General features: G+C 37.7%; 1 protein-coding gene across 2 annotated transcripts in view; it reads left to right on the top strand.

The window, feature by feature from the left end:
- Positions 1-22,512, top strand: part of PTPN13 (protein tyrosine phosphatase non-receptor type 13) — a 66,248-nt gene that overhangs the window by 13,059 nt on the left and 30,677 nt on the right. For both annotated transcript variants that reach the window (XM_039361182.1, XM_039361181.1), the window contains exons 9-16: positions 6,003-6,426; positions 7,902-7,999; positions 9,553-9,642; positions 11,423-11,530; positions 13,250-13,381; positions 15,259-15,704; positions 18,731-18,862; positions 21,735-21,828. In XM_039361182.1, the coding sequence (XP_039217116.1) occupies positions 6,003-6,426; positions 7,902-7,999; positions 9,553-9,642; positions 11,423-11,530; positions 13,250-13,381; positions 15,259-15,704; positions 18,731-18,862; positions 21,735-21,828 (1,524 nt within the window). The remainder of the gene's footprint in view (positions 1-6,002; positions 6,427-7,901; positions 8,000-9,552; positions 9,643-11,422; positions 11,531-13,249; positions 13,382-15,258; positions 15,705-18,730; positions 18,863-21,734; positions 21,829-22,512) is intronic.

Below are 22,512 nucleotides of genomic sequence, written 5' to 3'. Positions count from 1 at the left end.
TCAGCTAAAGTGGCCTGCAGTACTGTACTCTAACTGCTGCGCCACCTCGGCTCTTTTAGGACATGACAGTATTTGAGTACCACCAGTGCTTAGCAAGGTGTCAAAAACTTGATGACTAAAGAAAAAAAAGGGGAGGGATTTTGGGTTTTACGGATTAGATTCATTTGTGGTTATAGAAATGGCTATTTTATATTATGGAAAAGTAAAAAGTTGAGATTGAGTGTTAATGCTTCTTTCTACCGCAACAGAGGAGGTCTGTTCTTTTTCCCTTCTCCCCCTCATTTTTCTCCCCCCCCACCACTGTTTTCTACTATTTGCTTTCGTATTTCTGTATTTTATTCTATAATCTAATAAAATATTACAAACTGTAGAAAAAAAAGGACCAGTTTTAATGTCTTCGGTGGCTGTTCCTTTGCTGAATCACTTTCCCTTTGCACTAACAATCTGTGTGATTGATTAACAACCACAGTGGGGAGGGCAGGGATTGAAGTCATTAAGTGAGGTGATCACCTGGGTGCCTCACTTAACGACTGTCACGTCTTGAGACTGTAACGGACAGGCTCAAAATTTCTGTTGCTAAGCAAGCTGTTAAGTGAGTTTTAACCTACTTTGCAACTGTTCCTGCCACAGTTGTCAAATGAATCGCTGCAGCTAATGGCTGTTAAGTAAATCTGGCTTCCCCATTGACTTTGCTTGTCAGAAGGTGATTATGTGTCAGTCATTAATACGAATCAGTTGCTGAGCACCTGAAGTTTGATGATGTGACCATGGGGGTGCTGCAACGGTCATAAGTGTGAAAAATGGTCATAAGCCACTTTTTTCAGTGCCGTTGTATCTTTGAACGGTCACTAAATGAACTGTTGTAAGTCGAGGACTACCTGTACAGAACATTACTTTCTGTTGAATTGTATGTCTAGTAGTGTTTTCTCTATTATCAGTGGTAGTCCAGACAACAGCAGATAGTTTACTTGATTATTTCAGCAAGACAAAAGAATATTTCATAGGTTTATGACTCCCTATCTGTGATTTAAAAATCCAGTTTTTCATTCCAAAACAAATATTTATAATTCCAATCGGTATTTTACTTTGTTCACTCATATTAGAAGTTTATTGAAAAAAGTATATCACCTAAAGTAGGTCTAAGGTTTGTTTATATCATCAGTTATCCCAAATATGAATTCCCCGAATCCCCTCACTGCTTCACATGTTCAAAGGGATTTAAAGAGATTTAAATTAGATGAAAAGAGGTTAAATAAAATTGAGTGCTATTCCCCTTTCATCTTCAGATTAACAATATGCTAAAATAGTGGTCTATTTCTGAGCACATACTCTATTTTTTCCTTCCTCACTGAATAATACAAAGTGACTTCCATTGACTCTCTAGGTGGTCTAACCATTAACCAGACTAAACCTGTTGAACTTGAGAACAGCCACTATAAAACAAACCTCGCCTACAGTCAAACTACTTACAGTCAGACTGTTGCTACATCTAATCCAGTGTTGTCAATCAACTGTCAGCAATTTTGCAGAGCCTCAGGCTAGGATCTTTCCCTGCTGTGCTATCAGGAAATGCTGAGGAATGAAGGTGAAACTTGAAACATACAAAGCATCCTCTCTGCTCTCAATTGAGTTGTAATTCCTCTCTGCAAGACTTATTCTTAAAATATGCATGACATATTTCTCGGAGGTAGACACTTGCGGAACCACAATTTCATGACATAGCAATGTTTGGCATGTTAATTAAAAGATTAAGAGAGCTGAAGTCCAACATTTCCGGATAGCATCTATTGGGAAAGTAGTCCTAGTCCCTGAGGACTAGGTAGAGTAATGACTCAGTACCTGCTGGATCAAGCCCACTTTTCCCTGAACCTAGAACCAAACTAACATGTGACATCTTGTACCTGTAAAATATCAGCATTCAATGAAGTTGATATACTATAGATCAGGGGCCCCCAACCCCTGGTCCATGGACTGGCACCGGTCCGCAGCAGGCCAGAAACCAGCCCGCACAAACAAGCAAAGTCCCATTCGCTTGATGCAGGCAGCGCACGAAACCACGCCCCCTCTGGTCCTTGGGAAACCCTCTCTCCACAGAACCGGTCCCTGGTGCCCCAAAGGTTGGGGGCCTCTGCTGTAGATAAATCTTGGCATTCACCTGTCACTAACTGTTGGCACATATTGATACATGCTAAAGGTAATAAGTAAAAGGAGTCCCTGCAGATTTCACTCCGTAGTCATTGCCGCCTATAGGGGTTGATGCTCATCTCTCTTTGAAGGCCATTGAACCTGTGCTGTCTAGACATTTTCGCGGTCATGAAGTCATGGAGTGCTGTTATCTTCCCATTGAAGTGGTACCTATTCATCTACTCGCATTTGCATGCTTTCGAACTGCTAGGTTGGCAGGAGCTGGGGCAAGGTCAGGAGCTCACCCCTATACATGGCACTCGGGTCTCAAACCTGGACTGCCGGTTGTCCGGCTTCAAGCTCATCATCTTAACCACTGAGCCACCATGCCACTGCTAGGATAATACAAATAAGAAAATTTCCAGACATAATGATTAGGGAACTGGAGGCTACAAGGAACGGTTGCTGGAATTGGGTATGTCTAGTTTAATGAAGAGAAGGACGAGGGGGGACATGATAGCAGTGTTCCAATATCTCAGGGGTGGCCACAAAGAAAAGAGAGTCAAGCTATTCTCCAAAGCACCAGAAGGCAGGACAAGAAGCTACGGATGGAAACTGACCAAGGAGAGAAGCAACCTAGAACTAAGGAGACATTTCCTGAGAGTTAGAACAATTAGCCAGTGAAACAACCTGCCTCCAGAAGCGGTGAATGCTCCAACACTGGAAGTTTTTAAAAAGAAACTGGACAGCATTTTTCCGAAATGGTATAGGGTTTCCTGCCTGAGCAGGGGGTTGGACTAGATGACCTCCAAGGTCCCTTCCAACTATTATTATTATTATTATTATTATTATTATTATTATTATTATTATTATTATTATTATTATTATGGATCATCGCACAGTCAGCCAGATGTTCAGACTGGATTTGGCATTTTGTCTACCTATCGAGTCCTTACCCAGGACCTGGGATAGGCAGATGTGGATGTTTGATGGTATTACAGATATCGTCGCAGGATGGAAGCAGTTCCTAGTAAGGCCGCCTTTTGCAATTGACTAATAGCGAATTTGTCAATGCCAATGGTGTTCAAGTGGTGCTCCAGTTGTTTTGGGATTGCACCCAAGGAGCCTATTACTATTGGTACTACCCTTGCTTGCTTTTGCCACAGTCTTTCTATTTCTATTTGTAGGTCTTTGTATTTTGTTATCTTCTCCAGTTCTTTCTCTTCTATTCTGCTATCTCCAGGCACTGCCACGTCCACTATCCAGACTTTTTTGTCTTTCTTATCGACAATTGTTAAGTCTGGGGTGTTATGTTGCAGGTGCTTGTCTGTTTGAATTCTGAAGTCCCAGAGCAGTTTAATTTTATCATTTTCTATGACTTTCTCTATTTTATGATCCCACCAGTTTTTGCTTACAGGCAAATGATATTTTTTGCAGATCTTCCAATGCACCATTGTTGCTACTTTGTCATGCCGCTGCTTGTAGTCAGTCTGTGCAATCTTCTTGCAACAGCTTACCAGGTGGTCCACTGTTTCTTCAGCGTCTTTGCATAGGCGGCACTTACTGTCTGTTGCTGTCTTCTCAATTTTGACTTTGTATGCATTTGTCCTTAAGGCTTGATCTTGTGCAGCCAGAATTAGTCCCTCGGTCTCTTTCTTCAATTTTCCTGCTCTTAGCCATTGCCAGGTTTTATTATTATCTGCTTTCCCAGCTATTTTTTTCATGTATTGGCCATGTAGTGCTTTGTCTTCCCATGCCTCTATTCTGTTCTTCATTTGGTCTTTCTTGTAGGCCAGTTTGGTCTCTCCAGTAGTCAGTAAGCCTTCCTGATATACTAATTTCAGTGCATCTTCATCCTTGTTGTTGTTGTTGTTATTATTGTTGTTGTTGTTGTTATTATTATTATTATTCTGTAATGACTGAGAAACTAACAAAGAAAAAAATAGCTCGGAGAAAAAGTTCAGCTTTTGCATATGCCTCCCTCTTCCCTACAAAAAAACATACAGCCCAGGGGACAAGAGAACATGGATATGAAGAGTCAGTTTAGAGGAGGAGATGATGGTTTATTTAACTTTTTATAAGGAGAGTCGTGGTATAACATTGAGCAGTGAGATTAAAAAACAGAGAATTGTTTTTGGAATAATGTCAAAAACCTGCAAGTATTAGCTGAAGATTAAGTGTTACTAGAAGGCCTTTAAAGAATCAAACATGTTCCAGCTAGATAAAAGGGAAAAGATGTAAATTTGAACATTTAAAGAGCCTTTCAATTTGATCCTATATGTCTGCTCTGGAATTTTGGCTTTATCCAAGTGCTGCTTTACCCTAAAATGTGCTGTGCCATAAACTGTATTAATATGTTTTTCAACCCAGACCGTTGTTCAGCCCAATTTGGGGCAGGAGTTGCAGGAATCGGATTGCTGAAAATTTATGAGATTTGTGAAATCTTTTGATTAGCAGTTGCTATTTTAGCAGCATTGGCAAAAGAGGATGCTATCCATTTTGTGATGCTTTCCATCATAATTTCTGGAATCTGAAAATGACAGCCTTTGACATTATAAGCTGTCAGAGGATTTAAGAACTGCAGCGAGTTTATCCTTGCCAATAGATAAAAGGATTTCCCACACACTTTAAAGTTAAGGCTCTAAAATGTATAGTATTTTCATTCAACTGAATCTTTTTATTTAAAATAATATTCCACAATGCTTTCAACAATGACAGAACCTCTAATGCACTGCCCTCATGGGAAAAGTTGGGAAGCCTTCAGAGATGTATCTGCCTTGAAATAGCCCAAGTTAGACTATATAGCACAGTTAAAACATCAGCACAGGAAATTTTGTATTTTCATTTTGTATTATGCCATAAACTGTTTTATGATCATGTTTATATCATAAAATGCTTCGTAAAAAATTGCCAAATTTCAATTTTATGAGAATCATGGGTCCCAGAGTTTGTACACATTCTTTAAATACCTTGAAGTACCTTGATTCAAAAAGGTTGCCCTATGACCCTTGGCTCTTTTATGACTCGTGGATTTCAACTCCCAGATTTTCTGAGCCAGCCATGCTGAGGGGAAAGGGAGAGTTTCCAAGCTGAGCCATGCTGGCTCAGGAATTCTGGGAGTTGAAGACCACAAGTCATAAAAGAGCCAAGGTTGCCTACCCCTGCCCTATGATACTATTTCACCAGTTAAAGTATATGGGAACCAGAGTTTTAGTAGTATATAGATTTCCCAAGAACAAAATTAGTAGCTAGTTTTTTAAGTACCGGCAATACAGTTTTTTGTGCTCGACCTGAGTGACTATATTTTTTACCCTTTGTAATAATGCACATCCAAGTAGACTTTCAAAGTGACCTCCTTCATTTCATCCAGATTTGGGGGTTGGGGCAAGGCTTATTTTCCTCAAAGTGAAGAATAGACAGTTCTAAGCATGCTTTTCGAAGTATATATCAATGTATACATGTAGTCCTCAACTTATGACCACAATTGAGCCCAAATTTCCTGTCACTAAGTGAGGCAGTTGGTAAATGAAATTGTTTTGCTCCATTTTATGATCTTTCTTACTGTAGTTGTTAAGTAAATCACTGAAATTGTTAAGTTAGTAACATGGTTGTTAAGCGAATCTGGCTTGTCAGAAGATTGCAGAAGGTGGTCACATGACCCCAGGACACTGCAACCATCATAAATACCAGTCATTTGCCAAGCATCCAAATTTTGATCATATGACCATGGGGATGCTGCAAATTTTTTTAATGTGCTGAGGACAAGCATAAGTGCTGGGTTTGTGATGGTAGCTTGATCTCTCCTGTGTTATCTAAATGAGAAATATTTCAATTGTTTTTATGTATTGTGTGCATAAACCAATTCCATCTCTTTGCAGAAAGAGCATCCCTTAGGAGTCTCAGCCTCCATCCTGATTCCGTGAAAGGATTTAACATGGGACGTGCCATCAGTACCAACAGCCTGGCCAGCAGCACATTGAACAGGCTTGCTGTCCGGCCATCAACAGTACAAGCAGAGATTCTGAAAAGACTCTCCTATTCAGAATTGTCCCTTTTCCAGCCTGCCCAAGGATATTCCAGAGACAAAAACGAGAAGACGTCATGGGAGGAAAGACCCAAAATTATGAGCAAATCTTTCCATGACTTGACAGAGAGCCAGGTGTTGGTCAGCCCCGTTCGGAAAAAATTTGCCACCTCTGGGAACTCCTCATCACGGAAAATGGAGAACTTGATGGAGAAGATCTTTCAAACAGCGCCAAAATCTAATACCGAATCAGTGGTTGGAGGAGCAAAACTCAACAAGTAAGGATGTTTCTTCGGGATTGATTTTAACGTGGCCGGCTTCATGGTAGTTGCTGAATAGGTACTTTCTGCAGAGGAGATAAAGTTGGTTGCTCATATGTATAATATGCATAATTTTGAACCTCATGGTAGGAATTCAGACACCGTCTATGAAGATTCTCAATCATCCAGGTCATGGTTGTCCCAAAAGTGCTTTTTCAAGAGGCAACAGGACTTTCTTGTTTTTCTTTGAAGATGTTTCACTTCTCATCCAAGAAGCTTTTTCAACTCTGACTGGATGGTGGAGAATTTATATTTATATAAATTTAGATTTATATTCCTTGCAAGAATATAAAGGCTCCAGACCCATTTGCACATCTCATGTGATCCTGAGAATACAGATTGACCTCCAAGTGGCCTTAATGACGCTCTAAAAGAATGCAAATGCCCAGCTGTCTGCAAGGAGTATAAATCCTTCCATTCCCCACCATCCAGTCAGAGCTGAAGAAGCTTCTTGGATGAGAAGCGAAACGTCTTCATAGGAAAACAAGAAAGTCCAGTTGCCTCTTGAAAAAGCACCTTTGGAATTTCAAGCATTATTTTACTTTGGTGTAGTTTTAGATTCCTTAATATAAATCAGTGTTTGTGATATAATTTAATTTAATTTAATATAGGCTATAACATGGATTTAATATGATACATTATTTTGCAAATGTATTTTAACCCTATCCTAAATTTTATTTGTCTATTACCTGCGCTGGTCTTTGATCGCAATAAATCAAATTGAATTGAATTGATTTCAAGCATTGTGTATATCTGGGGAAACGAATATATGAGAAGAATTTCCTTGTAAAATACTTGCAATGTAACCATGGTAATTTTTTTAGGAGCCCCCCTGTGGAAGTGGTAGCATTTCAAAATATTGTGTATTAATGGGAAATTAGTATAGATAACTTTTAAGGACAATTAACTGTAGATATTAAACATAATCTCAGACTTCTTTTACAGATATAAAAGCAGGAGTCTGTAAACTGTATTAAGCAGCTGGTATTATTAGGCCAAAGGGAAGGAAAGTTTCCTTTTTAGATTCATTTTTTTAATAGTGAGACATTGAGCACTTCTGCAGCACTATAAAACCAACCATTTGTGGCTGAAATTTTCCTGATGTAGGAACAGGAGCCACTGTGGGGAAGCAAGAACTGCATTCATGTACATTGCAGGATTCATTTTCATTCCACCATGCTAAAAACTTCTTTTTGTGGCTGCCTTTCATACTGATTTCCATGTGCTTTGCTTCCACGCACATAAATTGAACTTATTCACATTTCACAGATCTCTGCCAGCATATTCTTTGATATGAAGTATGCATTTTTATGCCTGTTTTGTGTACCATATTAGCTTATATCTTTATTTTATTACATTTTTCCTTTGTTCTCTTCTGCTTTCTATTTTCCTCACTTTTTTTTCCTACTCTGTTTCTTCAACCATTTTTTTAGTTCAGACTCCCATGCAGGTTTAAATGCCAGCCTAGAAAGAAAGAAAAATGAATTTGACTCTTCATCCACAGAAGATACAGACCAAGCCTTTGTAATAGGTCAGCATTGTTTGGTTTCAGTTCAATTGTACTGTGCAATTTAGAAGCCTAAGCAATTTTCTAGTTGGCTATTAACAATTGACTTACATTGTGAATTTGTTCTGAACTATTTGGGAGAATGCTAATGTTGTTTAATGCTTTGTTTGCTCATTTCTTTTGGAACCAATGTTAATTTATTCTTTTTCCCACCTCAAGAAAAAGTAACTGATGAGAGTCCCAAAGTATTGCAACTCTTTCTTACAAAAAAAGAGAACCAAATTTATTACAGTGGTAATTTTTGTGTTATATTTTAGCCCAATAGGTATGGTAACCTGTATTGTTTGTTCCCTTAGCTTCTCTTTGCTACAATAAGTATAAAGGCTACAACTTTCTTTATGGGGCTGTCGTAAAAGATTAAAAGATGATTTAGATATAAAAACAAATGCATCTTTATTAAACACCCTTCCATATCACTGCTAATTGCAGAGAATCCTGATGCACTTCAATAAATCTTAAGTAATATTTCAGAATAAACATGGAGTAAAATAAAAACCAGAATATATGTATAAAAAGTCAGTTGATAGGCAAAATTGATGGAAGGACAAAATTAAACATTTTAAAGGTCTCTAAAAACCCTTGGGATGGGTAATTATTACACCAGATAGAAGAAACTATGGAGAAAGTTCTAGATCTTGAGAAAACCAATTCTAGATCTTGACGAAAGCATTCTAACTAAATATTAACATTGTAAGTCCAGCTATTTAAGACCAGACTTCATCAGCCTGCCGCTTTGCATATATGTAAAAAAATTCCCATCATTCCTTATTACTAGTACCAAACGACATAATTTCTTAAAGTAATGGGATTTCTCCTACACATCAAGAGTGCTCTTGATATGACAACATTCAGAAAAGTGGATTTCTGCAGGGAGGCAAGAGGTTCAAATTATAAAACAGGCACCATAACACAAACTGAGTTTGTGAGTTTTTTTGTACTGAAGTTGTAACCTTGCCCCCAAGTAGGTAAGGAGCAGAGCTGCTAATATGATGTTATGAAACGTTTTGTCTTTGAGAAATGAGTCATCCTATGAATGAGTTCTCTTCATCTACCCATATAAATAATCTATGCAATGAGAATTACATTGGTTCAACAAAAGAAGCAGGAAAAACAAAATTCTTCCTCTTTTGATACGCCCCAATCCTAAAATGGGAAACACTACAAAAAGATAAAATAGAATGTCCAAGTTTTTAAGTCTCCATGCATTGCAAGAAAACTTGGTTCATTCGCTATTTGCATGCTGTGTCATGGATCAGAATGATTCAGTTTCTTAAATGTTCATTACCTCCCTAATATTTCATGTAGAAAGAAGATGTTTATTTTTTCCATATCCATTCTGAAAATGTCAATGTAGAGTTGAAGCTCACCATTAATTCCTTTTGAATTTTTGGAAGATTTAATTGTACAATGAATTGAAACGAAGCTTGATTTATGTAGTGTTGTAGCTAAGAAATAGAATTTGTCTTATTATATTTCAGTATTATTTTTAAAAAACGTGCTGTTGCTTTGGTCCGCAGATGGTCTCCAAACAGAGAAGAATATAGTGTCTTTACCAGAAAGGGAGGTCAACTTGATCAACTTGAACAAAGATGAAAAATATGGCTTAGGTAAGTAGATGTTACTTTAACAATTACATATAAATGCAGAAATAAAAAAAAAAACCAAGAAGATTGCACAGTGTATTGAAGAGAGGTTTTCACTGTTAGAACTATCCCTGAGATTTGAGTCATTAACACAAACTTATTGTTGTAGTGAGGCAAAAGATATATTTTTTCCTTTTTCTTTCAAAAGAAGTTGATGCTTATGCATATATGTTTGTGTGTATGTATGTATGCATGTTTATAAACTGCCCAATTTGACTGACTCTGGATGGTATGCACAAGGAAACGGAGACGGAATCATCCTGATAAATAAAACATGCAGTAACAATATCATAAGAATTATAGTACAGTAGTTCAAAATTAATATAAATTAAAAAGCGCTTATGAATTGGGCCTGGGAACATTCTAGCGATCAGTGCAGCAATTTCAAAGGAGGTTGAGATATCCATAATATCCAGTTTGCCCAAATATCTGTGTTTTGTTTGTTTATTCAAATATATTTCCCATCACAATCATAAATAGAGTCTCAGATGTTTATTAAAAAAGACAATAATATAATTACAAATGATAAAAAATACTCTACATATAGAACCCCAAACTACATCAAGACCCAAACACCCTTTAGAAAATGCCCATCTTCAGCTGTTTCCATAAGGCCAATAATTGTGGAGCTAATCAACCCCCAATAAGAAAGCATTCCAGAAATCCAGCCCCAATATGGAAAATGGTACCCCCAGGCTTCATGTCCTCCCCCAACATCCAAAACTGGAAGACAGACAACTGCTTCTCTCACACAATCCAAGCGGTTGGGTTGACTTCAGTGGAGAGATACAGTTGTAGATTTTGTAACAGCTAAAGCTTCCAAGTTATCTTCAAGGAGCATATTCCATTAGTTCTGTCATCAAATGACTTTTGTTCTTTTCACTGAGAAATTTGAAAATTGTGCTACTCCGATTTTCCCTAATCAGAGCTTCTTCGTTCTGTTGTGAATTATAATTTTTATTATCTCTGGCATCTGAATTCTGATAAAGGATATTGAGAGTTATGCTCTAAAAATCATTTGGATTAGGGATGGCTGTTTCATGTCATGTTTTGAACAGTAAAGCAATGATGATTGGCTTGTACCCAACACAAATAAGTCAAAGATATTTTGCAACTGGATTTTCTATTCAGGCTTTAAGGATCAAAAACTAGGGAGAAAAGGTATCCAATAAACATGTCTAGTAGCTGATATAAGCAATATTTGAACAGCCCAGGCCAGCACTACATAGAAAGGTGATGCCCCAAATAATTTCTTCTGTTTTTTCAGTCATTATCCAAACAAGTCCTAAACTTTTCGTAGATACCATCTAAGATAGCCGTTGTTATTATATTTGTGGTGTTGGTGGTTTCCACAGTTCTGTGTAGTACAAAGAGCTAATATATAACAAACCCAGCAATTTGGAGCCAATAACATTTGAATCCAGATGTTTCAGTCTAGACATTCCTCAGTCCAGTGCCTTCCAAATGTGTTTTGAATGCATCTTCCTAAATTTCTTGAGCCAAGTATGTAGTCTCCGGGTATCTGAAGAGTCCTACATTGGGGAAAGCAATTAGATACCAACACTGGCCACTCATAAGAGAATTGCCTACTAGGGCAATTCAACAGAGATCCATTTTAATCTTAGGATATTTGAGGGCATTGTTTTTACCCAGAAAAATACCTTGGCAAACCACAAGTAATAAAAGGGTAAGCCATTGGTTTGTGAAATATTGCTATGAATAACCAAAAAGTTATTTTTAACAGGGTTTGAGATAACTGGTGGTGAGAAGACTGGAAAATTTGATCTTGGAATTTTTATCCAATCAGTAACTCCTGGGGGACCAGCTGATTTGCAAGGATCATTAAAACCAGGTGATGTTCCACAAAATAGGAATTGATTACACTTCAGTTCTTCTTTTAAAATGAACACAGAAGTATGAAATCTGCATAGTTTTAATATTTTAATTTATTTTAATTATTTTTCTATTTGTTTTATAACTTGTCACCCAGAGTCGCCTTAGAAGGGAGATGGGTGGCATAAAAATTTGATAGATAGATAGATAGATAGATAGATAGATAGATAGATAGATAGATAGATAGATAGATAGATAGATAGATAGATAGATAGATAATAGATAAAATGAAATTACCTGAAATGAAATTACCTGAATGTTTCATATTAAAACTTCCAGTATCATCCTTGGTAATATTTTAATACATAACTTTGAACATTGGCTAATGTTTGGAAATTATATTAAGAAATGCAGATAGAGATAGAGACATGATAGAAACAGAGATCAAGATTGAGGTATATGAATAAATATTAGGGTTATTACAGCTCTAAATCAATGGAACTGTAGTAGTCTGTTGACATTCTTACTTTACAATTACTTGATTGATGGTGATATGATTAGAAAAAGGATGACAGATTTGTAAGATAAAAAGAAATGAAGAATAAACTATTTAAGCCTGTAGTCATGTCTTTATCAGAGTTTTCCAATATATTCCTAGACTCTGAGACTTTGACTTCATAAAAATCTTCATTCTGTGCCTACTGGAGTTATTTGGACTATAAAGCTTGAAGGTGTTTTTTTTCTAATAATGTATTTGTACATATTCAAATATTGAAGTTATTTAAACTGCCAATTTGTAAGAATGCTCACTTGGCCTTTATAAGTTTCCACACTAAAGAGAATAGATTTGATTGTTAATAAGATAAGATGTATAACACAGTGTTAAGATATTTAAATTCAGTAGCTGGAACAGTGGGGTTGTACAATGAGCCAGAACACACAGCTATAGTTGATTGGTTGGAGAGTGCTGTCTGGCTCCTGTGTGAGGCAATCTGCATTGTAATTGATTGCTATGGGTGTGGAGAGGGAGTTTCCCTTTTTTGCCGCCTTTTTCTTCTGTGTGCTCTGTGTGCCCTGATGATTTACCTCATGATGTAGTGTGCCTATCTTGTTTGCTGTATATATAGATGTAAAATATATTTATGTATATAAAACTACAAGTTCTTGTCAGTGTCTCTGGCTCCATTTGGGCACCTGCTGCGCAATTCTCTGACACACAAATATGTTAAAATGAACTCCAGCTTGCAGATTTGGTGAATCTCTTCTGAAAACACTGAACACTAGTAATCTGCAAGACAGATTCTATACTGCACATTCTTTCCAGCTCTACCGTTTGTCGAATTCTGTGGTATGAATTTGTGATAATGGCTTTAGAAGGACACCTACTAGTCTCATAAAAAGGAGTCATTCTGACATACCAAATGGTGGTCCTGGTAATGGGAATTGTCATTTTGGAATTCTTATTCTGCATAAGATTGGAGAATTTCAAATTCTTATAAGGAAAATTAATCACATGCATATTATTCTTTCTGTTACTGATGTGTGTAATACATTTCTCCAACATTTCATAATGAGTCTACCATGTTTTGCTGCTCCAGTTTAATAACATTTATGTTTGGAAGAATGTTTGCTTGCAAAATGCAATGAATGATACACTTTGGAAATATCAGTAGAAGACAGTAAACTTTAGAAATATCTATTCTGGATTATTAATTTGTGACTTAATCCATCTGCATAGGAGATCGTCTGATTTCAGTAAACAGTGTGAGTCTGGAAGGGGTCAGCCATCTTGCAGCTTTAGAAATTATTGAGCATGCTCCAGAAAATGTGACCCTTGTCGTTTCTCAGCCTAAGGATGGATCAGTTAAAGGTATTTCCCAAAATAAAACTTTTTTTCTAGGTTAGCAATTTGTATATAGCAACCTGCAGTTCCTTCTGTTGTAATCAGTATTTTCCTTCTTCCAGATGTTTTTCTGTGGTAGAGGGCTTAAATGAGCCCATATTAGCATTGTACAGACCTTTGGCTTAGAAAAAGTAGTGCACGAACATAGCACCTACCTATTTAGATATCCCTTGAGTTACCCAGTGGTAAGATGGGCAGCCAATGAGTTTGATAATAAAATAAAATAATATAAAATAAATAACTATAATGGAGCCCACTCAGTATGGTTGCTAGTCATAATGGTCATAAAACATGACTGTCCTGATTTTTATGACATTTTGGTGGTGATCATTAAATGAATGCAGCGGTTGTAAGTGAGAATACCATAGTCATAAGTGAGAATGCTGTGGTTGTTAAGTGACCCAGTGTTCACTATGGCACACTTTTGCCCAATACTGGATGTAAGTGCCATTTTTCAACAAATCTGTCATAAGTTGCAGTCATGTGATACTGAGTGCCCGAAATGTCTGACCATCAGAATTTCAGATTCAGGTCCTAAATTCCCTTTTTCAGGTAGGTCGGTCACTAAATGATCAGTCGTAAGTTGAGAACTACTTGTAACTCCAAAAGCAGCTACTTCTTGATAAGGTTGCGTGGCTGTCCTCCACAGCTATTAACAATTGCGGGAAAAGACAGACGACTTGCTTTAAGGAATTTCAGGCAAGTGTAATATTTATATCCCCATCTGTTCTGAAGTCCCAGTTTGTGTTCAAAAGCACTGCACGGCCTTTGTTACCATTTGTGTAAGTGGCTCCTTAGCTATAGGTTCTACAGTACAAATATTGCCAATAAACATCTGACCTAATCAGCTGATAAAGATGGTTTTCTGATGGAAAAAGAGAGGAAAAAAAGAGCAAGATCCTTCTGAAAGGATAGCCACAGGATGGCCAACTTCTTTCAAGGCGATTGAATCATTCTGTTGTTGTTTTTTCTTTGTATATCCAAATACTTGAACTTAGCCCTAGGCTCAGATGACAGGGGTGGGCATGTGGAATTGCCAAGGCAAATGGTGATAATTTGAAACAGACAATAACATTCAAAATAGAAGAAGAATGGAACTAATAAAAGTGGAAAAATAAAGACCTAGAATTACAGCAGCTAAAAACTTCATATCAAGACAAAATAAACAAGATGGAACAAATTATTTTTATAGCCAGCTGAAATGTCACTAAGGGAAGAGTCCCTTGGGCTTTCCAAGCATGAGAGACCTCTGTAGACTTGGTGTCAAATTAATCCCCAAATTCTCTGATTTTCAAAATTTATGTGAAGTTCTATTTTATATTTGTTTTCAGGCTTATAAATTCTCTTATTGACCCTTCCTTTTAGAATGCACATTTTTGACTCAATAACTGAAGTGTGGGTGGAGTTTATTTGGCTCATTCTGAGATATGTGCAAATATATACATTTTTATTTCATATAGGCCCTAACCACCATGCAAGATATAATATATCCTGGATTAATTATTCTAGGGAATCAACAAATAATGGCTAGCAGGACCAGAGGAAAAAACTCAAAACATAAACCAAATCAAGTCATGATTTAGGATCTTTTATTACTAATAACTATAGTTCCCTAATTAAATTAAAACAGAGAGGTTTGGTTAACAATTCCAAAAAATATTAAATCCTAGAATAACAAGATATGTGTAAAGAGAGAAACTGGTACTACTGGCCAGGGAATTCTGGGAGACAAAAGTCCAACCATCTTAAAGTTGCTGAAGTTAAAAAAATAGTGATCTTTGTCACATCTGTGTCTGGAAAGGTGATTCAATAATTTTATAATTGGTGTTTCCATTTATCCTTAGGAACATCCAGTCTCCTAAGAAAGGGATGCTTTAAAAAGACTTCCTTGAGGGCAGACCATGAGGCTGAGTCCTCTTCAGAGGAACAGAACTGGCCAGTAAGTCAGTGGAGACCCAACTCTGGAAGTGTATCTGGTATTTGCTCAAGCAAATGGGGTGGGAGTCTCAGTTCCCAAGACTCCAGGACCGAGAGTGCTAGCCTGTCCCAGAGCCAAACCAACCACAGCTATGGGCACCATATCAATGACCAGCAGGAATTGCAACGTTGCAGTAATCTTCTCCCGGGCCCTCCCAAATGCAGTGAAAGGAATGGATCTTCTTCAGAGACCAACCTGATAAAAACCAAACTGACTGGCATGGCAGAGACCCCTGACTATTCTGACCGAGGGGATTCTGACATGGATGAAGCCACTTACTCCAGCAGCCAGGAGCAAACCGCATTGAAAAGGGTAAAGTTGATTTCAGTTGCATGGCTTTTTCTGTAAGCAAAAAGACCCAGTGTTTGTTAGAGCAGGTTTACTAAGGTGAAAGGGAATAGTGGGCAGGGTGTACCAATGGTGCTGTTGGTTAATTGCTCATGCCCTTAAACTAACGTTTGTGGCCAAGGTTTTCTCGATGTGAAATGCATGGTATTATCACCAGAGAAAAAGAGAGAGAGAGAGAGAGAGAGAGGCTCCTTTAACTTTTAAAAAGCTATTTTAACTGGCTTGATGCTAGGCAATGAAACTTTTTGTATCTTTGTTATTTTAATGAAAATTTTGCTTATTTACATCAACTTGGTTAATATTTAGACAGAAAACATTTTGGTACTGATCATATTTTTAGGGATTATTGTTAGGATTATCAGATCTCTACCACGAGAGCTCTGGAGATGGTCTGGATTTTTTGCAGATCTGACAGTCCAAATTATTGTGATGAATTTGGCTCATAAAGATTTATTTATGCAACTTTTTGTTCTTTGATCCTTGACTTGCTGCAGCTTTGTGAGTTGCTCTGTAATCTGTAATCATTTCTATGTTCACAAATTGGTGGTTTTCATTTGTACTGAAAGCTATAAATAGCCAATTCACTGCCAGAAGAAAAATTGCCGATATAAGAAGTCCTCCAGCTCAGTCCTCAACAGAACTGAGAGAAACAAAGGGGGAAGAATAAAGGACATTAAAAGAGGGGGGAAATTATCCTATTGCCTGGCAATCATCCTCTCACAAATGGGTCAGACTTAAAAAGAATTTTTTTTTCTGGATGTTTTGACACACCACATTTCAGATACAGATTACATGAAAAATTATAGTGGATTGATTTACCATAATTCTTAGCTGAGGCATAATGAAAAGTCTAGTATAGCTTTTGAGTTGATAGAAGTTGTGTGTCCCTGCCCTAAAACATTTTGACAGGGTTCATACAATATACTTAAGGCACAGCCAGTCCAACCATTTTTGGCTTAGCACAGTATGTAAATCTAGCCAGTATCCTTGAGCAAATTCAAGGCTACTAATTTTAGGGTAATTGTCTTGACCTGCAAAACTTCAGGGGACAACTAGGTGGCAGACAAGTAATATAGAAAAAAAATTACCTCTGTGGAACCCTCTCAAGGTGCTCAGATTTTTGCAGGATTGTACCGTATTTTCTGGCGACTTTCTAAACCCTGAAAATCTTCTCAAAAGTTGGGGGTCATCTTATACGCCGGGTAGCTGTTCTCTGAATTTAAAACCAATCTGCCCCCTAGTGGCCAGCCCTATTTTTTTTTACAGAAATAAGCACTAACACAGTGTTTCTCAACCTTGACAATTTTAAGGCATGTGGACTTCAACTCCCAGAATTCCACAGCCAGCAGGACAAAACATTCAAAAATCCCTTTTAAATTTTTCTTTACAAATGTAAACCCAGCAAACACACTGTTTATCAGCTATTAAGTGATTTATGTTTTAAAAAATCAATAAAATATATGGGGAAAAAAATACCAGCTGAGCTCAGGAAGCATTAGGGAAGCAGTGGTGGGCAACACTCGCTTTCTAGCAGCAAAGGAATGGAGCTCCTATTGTGCTCATCTATAAACAGAAATTCAATATTGTACCGTATTTTCCGGCGTATAAGACGACTTTCTAAACCCTGAAAATCTTCTCAAAAGTTGGGGGTCGTCTTATATGCCCAGTCGTCTTATACGCCGGAATATACGGTAATTTTAACTAATCAATTTCCTGAATAATTAATGTGAATTATTTTCTAGTTAGATCACAGGTGACTGCAACAGTCTGAAATTCTATCACAGCATGCATGCAATGACATCATGATACAAATCCTACCTCTAACATACTTTTGTCTCAATATTTGACGTATGTTAGTAGCAGTATTTGCATTTTGTCATCACATACATCTTGTCACTTGTCCTTCTTTCTCCTTCCTCCAAATGTAAGTCAGCTGATTAACTTTCTGGTCACATGATGTTATGTTGAACATCTGTCCATGTGTGATGGAATTGAGTCCAGATTCTCAGGAAGAGAGGGTGTATTCCAGAGGGGCAAGAGACAACTAAGTTCAGATACTTTATGTGCAAAAAAGAGGGTAAAGATGGCTCCTCCCAAATCGTTCTCAGAGCATAGGATTTATGTGGTGTTAGCATGTTTTAGTTTGGCAAGATTCTGTCTATGGATGAGGAATAATAAAAAAAATCTATTGGGAAGAATCACAATGTGTCTTTCTTGGTTTTTGGAGTCTGACACTATGTGATTATAGCATGCTAAACTGTTTAGCAAAGTTTTCCTCATCTGCACAAGTATTGGCATATTGATTTCTTTGTTGTAAAAATTAGTTTGTATAAAGCAGGGGTAATCAACCTTGGCTCTTTTATGACTCGTGGACTTCAACTCCCAGAATTCCTGAGCCAGGAATTCTGGGAATTGAAGTCCACGAGTCATAAAAGAGCCAAGGTTGACTACCCCTGGTATAAAGCATTGGCCACAGCATCACAAACATCTTATCTTTGTTTATCACATGTAGATGGAATTTACACTGGGGTAAATATGCTTATGTTTGATTAAAATAGAATGCTCTTTTAATACATATCTTTGTATTCTGCTTATATAGAATTTTTTTTTCTATTTCAATCCTTTGGTTATCTCAGTACAGATAATCCTTGTTCAACAACTTGTTCAAATTTAGTGACCATTCACAGTTGATCAAGAAATAACTTCGCCATGAGTACTCACATTTATGACCTTGGCAGGACTGTAAACCAAAGGAAAGCTAAAGTGAAATTATAAGCAGTTGCAGTTTTGCTTAGCGCTTCCCTTAACAACCAAGTTACTGGTCCCAATTGTGGTCATTAAACGTGGGCTACCTGTAAATACATTGTTATCATAAATTGGTATAGGGTTACCTGCCTGAGAAAGGGACTAGAAGACCTCCAAGGTCCCTTCCAACTCTATTATTATTGTTATTATTGTAACATTTTTGCCTTTTTTCTTCTTACTTAAAGGAAGCTTTCTTGGTGAATTTCTCCAGCTCCATGAATTCTAAAACACCTCTTAAACCTGGAGATATCTTTGAAGTCAGACTGGCCAAAAATGAGAACGGTTTGGGCATAAGTGTTACGGTACTGTTTGACAAGGTTTTAAGCTGATTTATCTTTTTCTCCACTCCCAAGTCACCTGTTCAAATGCATGATTTACAGAGAAGCAATGGACCTTAAGTACTTGCTTGTTGCTAATCTTTTACCTTTCTTAACCACCTTGCAGTTACACAAACATGGATATAGTTACAGATCTGTGCAGGGCAACTAAATATATAAAAATAAATCAGTTTAATGCTGGACTCTTTTTGTCCTGCAAACAGCAAACTTTAATCAATGCAAGCAGTGTAGACTTCAACCATCAACAGGCATAGAGAGATAATATCTACATACCATTCCAAAGAGACAATCAAGAAAAGCCAGAAGGGAACCAAAAAACAGACCAAAATACCTTCTTGCCAGCAATCAACCCCCAGATAAGCATAGATAAAGACCATGATTAATAGTGGATCCCACTCCCTTTTAGCAATTACGCTGTTACCTAATTGCGTAATGAAACGTTTGCAAGGAAACAAGCTCAGAGAGCACCAAGAACTCTCCAATGTAGACTTTGTAATGTGCATCTTTAAATGTGCGTGTGTGTGTGCATGCGGCGCACGCGCAGTGGTAGGATTCAATAAGTAGCTAATTTTTTGTTGAGTTTGGCGAACGGGCTGAATCCCACCACTGGATGGCACCCACTGAAGCCCTAGCTTCTGCAAGGCCCAGAACAGCCCTCTGGAAGTGCGTGGACGCTGCTTCCAGAAGTCCGTTCTGGGCCTCAGAGCCCAGGCCTAGAACAGGCTTCTGGAAGCAGAATTCACACAGAGAACCGATTGTTCACATATTTGAATCCCACCACTGTGTATATGGGTACTTTCCAAACATTCTGACTGGAAATCAGAGTAGCCTCATGTTACCATGGTTCTCTTCCTCTCAGCTCCTAGAATTTTGTCCTTTTTGTTATCAAAGTTCCATCCTTTATTGCAACCATCGACACCCTGTTGTACTCTTAGCTGTGCCACCCACAACACAGACAATAGCAGGGAGGGTTTTCCCAGTTCTTTTTCACCCTTGAAGAAAGCAGATGTGGTGAGGAAAGGATGTCAGCTTTTTGCTAGTGTTTGCCTTCTTCCATTGGTCAACTATCTGGCTCCGTAGAAGAGCTGAGCACAGCAATAGGGACAATTGTGTGGTGCAGCAAAACTGCTGACAAGGAAATAACAGGCAAAGCAAGTGACCCTATGGAAGGCTGAAGACATTATTATTTTTTATTGAAAAATGTTTTCCGCATAATAAATAAAATAGCATTCCTGTATATCCAAAGAAGCTTGAAAATAGCAAAGGGGAAAATGTGTTACTGACAAAAATGTGTCACAGAAAAGAATAGGCATATCCAGAAATGTGTAGTAAGTTAAAACAAATCAAAAGAAGGCAACAGAGGCAATAAATGAAGCAAAGATGAAGGATCATAATAAAAATGTATCCTTAGAGTGAGTATATTTGCTTTCTAACATCTGGAAATATCAATTTGCCCAAAATAAAACAAACAAGCATAGTCACATAGCACCTTGAAGGTTAATCTTTATGTCAATGGGGACTGTAATTAACTTCCCCAAATGTTGAAGTTGGCAAGTATACATATACATGGCAATAAGAATAAGGGAGAAAATAGCAGTGCAAAGCTAAAAAGGCAGCCTAAGAGGATTCAGTTAAACAGTGAAAAATAAACAGTGCCATCATAATTTGCAAAAGACATACTAATTTGCAAAACAGGGTCAGAATTTTCATTTGCTTATAACATCCTCATACTTCACTAGTGTGAATTTCTCACAGCTGTCCTAACATACATAACTATTTTAATTCACATGGAAATTATGCTCACGATTGCGGCCCAGTCTCCTAGCAGACTGCTCTGCTTTTCATCCCTGCAGTAAACCCATTGAGACCTGTAAGTTATTTACCCAGGTTTACAGTGTTATTAAGGGTGGGTTATTGGCACCCTGGCAAGAAAATGAATTTCTCAGACATTCCATGAGCTCCCTCTGGTGATCAGAAAGCAAAATATCAATAATATATATTTTCCGTTGATACATAATGAATGTCAAAGATTCATTGGTTGCAAGGCAGAGGGCTTTAAACTGCTTTAAAAGAATATATTATTCCAATCAAGAATCTATTAACCGATAATTAAATATTACATGTAGTCCTCGACTTATAACCATTGGTTTAGTGATCAAAGTTACAACATCACCGAAAATAGTGATTTATGATAGTTTTCACACGAGACACTTGACTATTAATGACGGTAGCAGTGTCCCAGGGTATGCAATCCTCTTTTGTGACCTGACAAGCAAATTCAATGGGGAAGCCAGATTCATTTAACAACTATGTTACTAACTTAACAACTGCAGTGTTTCACTTAACAACTGTGGCAAGAAAGCTTGTTAAGCGGGGCAAAACTCACTTAACAAGTGTCTTGCTGAGCAACAGAAATTTAGGATTCAGCTATGGTCATAAGTTGAGGACTACCTGTACATGTACATACAAAGCTGCATTTGTTTTTAGATAAGCCAGTGATAGCTTGGCAGCCAAAATGATTTCAGTCCATGTTCAAAGGTTTTATGACGAGATCATCTTTTTCTCTAGATCAGCATTTTTCAAACTTGGTAATTTCAAGATGTGTAAACTTCAATTCCCTAGCCTCCCATGCTGCTTGGAATTGGCCTCTATGTTTTATTTGCATGCAACTCAAAAAGCATCTGTTGTTCATGTGGGGTTTAGATTGTCTACCTGCTTGTGCTGAAATGTTTCCACAAGTATTGCAATTGCATGGACTTCTTAAGCCACTGGATTAGTTATCAGTATTTCAGTTTTAATCTTCTAATAAAAACATATGTTTTGATTCAATACTATTTTTTTACTTCTGTAGGGTGGCGTGAACACCAATGTAAAGTATGGAGGACTTTATGTAAAGGCAATCATTCCTAAGGGAGCAGCCGAAGCTGATGGTAGGATTCAGAAAGGTGAGTATCAGGGTAACTCAGCTGCTGAAAGTATCAAAATGTGGAATGGTTAGGCTTTCAAGAAAAAGGCCTTACTGGGCAGAGTAGATTAATTGGGATCAAGAGGCCAAGTATCTTCATATGTTGTTGTCCCTTCTCCTTGCCCTATCCCTTGGATCATCAGAAACCTTTTCTGAACAAATTGGAATTGGAAGATGGAATTGAATGATGAGCTCTTAATTTCATTATAATTGACAAACTGCACATTATCCGTGTTTAAAAAAGCATGGTGGCTCAGTATCTTAATGATACTGGAGATAGTCTTTGTTCCAGCGGTTTGAGTCCTAGCATTGCATGGCAGGGTGAGCTCCCATCACTCGCCTGAGCTTCTGCTCACTAGCAGAAGTAGATAAGTAGGTACCACTTTGGTGGGAAGATGAGCTGGCACTTCCTGAATCCTGCTAGTGCTGGACCTTCTCAGTTACAATGCCCTTTTGGGAAGTGGCTTCAGTGGAAGGAGAGGGCCCTTCATGACACTGTCTTTCTTTCTGGTGTGGCGCTAGCTCACCCTCCTGTGGGGCATTATGGATACCACACAAGTGTGAACCAAACATAGCTAGCAATCTTAGGCAGCCAAGCTACTGTTCTGTATTAGCATTGTAGTCTCCTGGCTAATGTAACATCACCAGATGACTGACTGACTGA

This window comes from Crotalus tigris, unplaced genomic scaffold, assembly GCF_016545835.1.
Source record: "Crotalus tigris isolate CLP2741 ecotype Arizona unplaced genomic scaffold, ASM1654583v1 scf7180000019218.882973, whole genome shotgun sequence".
Lineage (NCBI taxonomy): Eukaryota > Metazoa > Chordata > Lepidosauria > Squamata > Viperidae > Crotalus > Crotalus tigris.
This window is presented reverse-complemented; position numbering and strand designations above follow the sequence as displayed.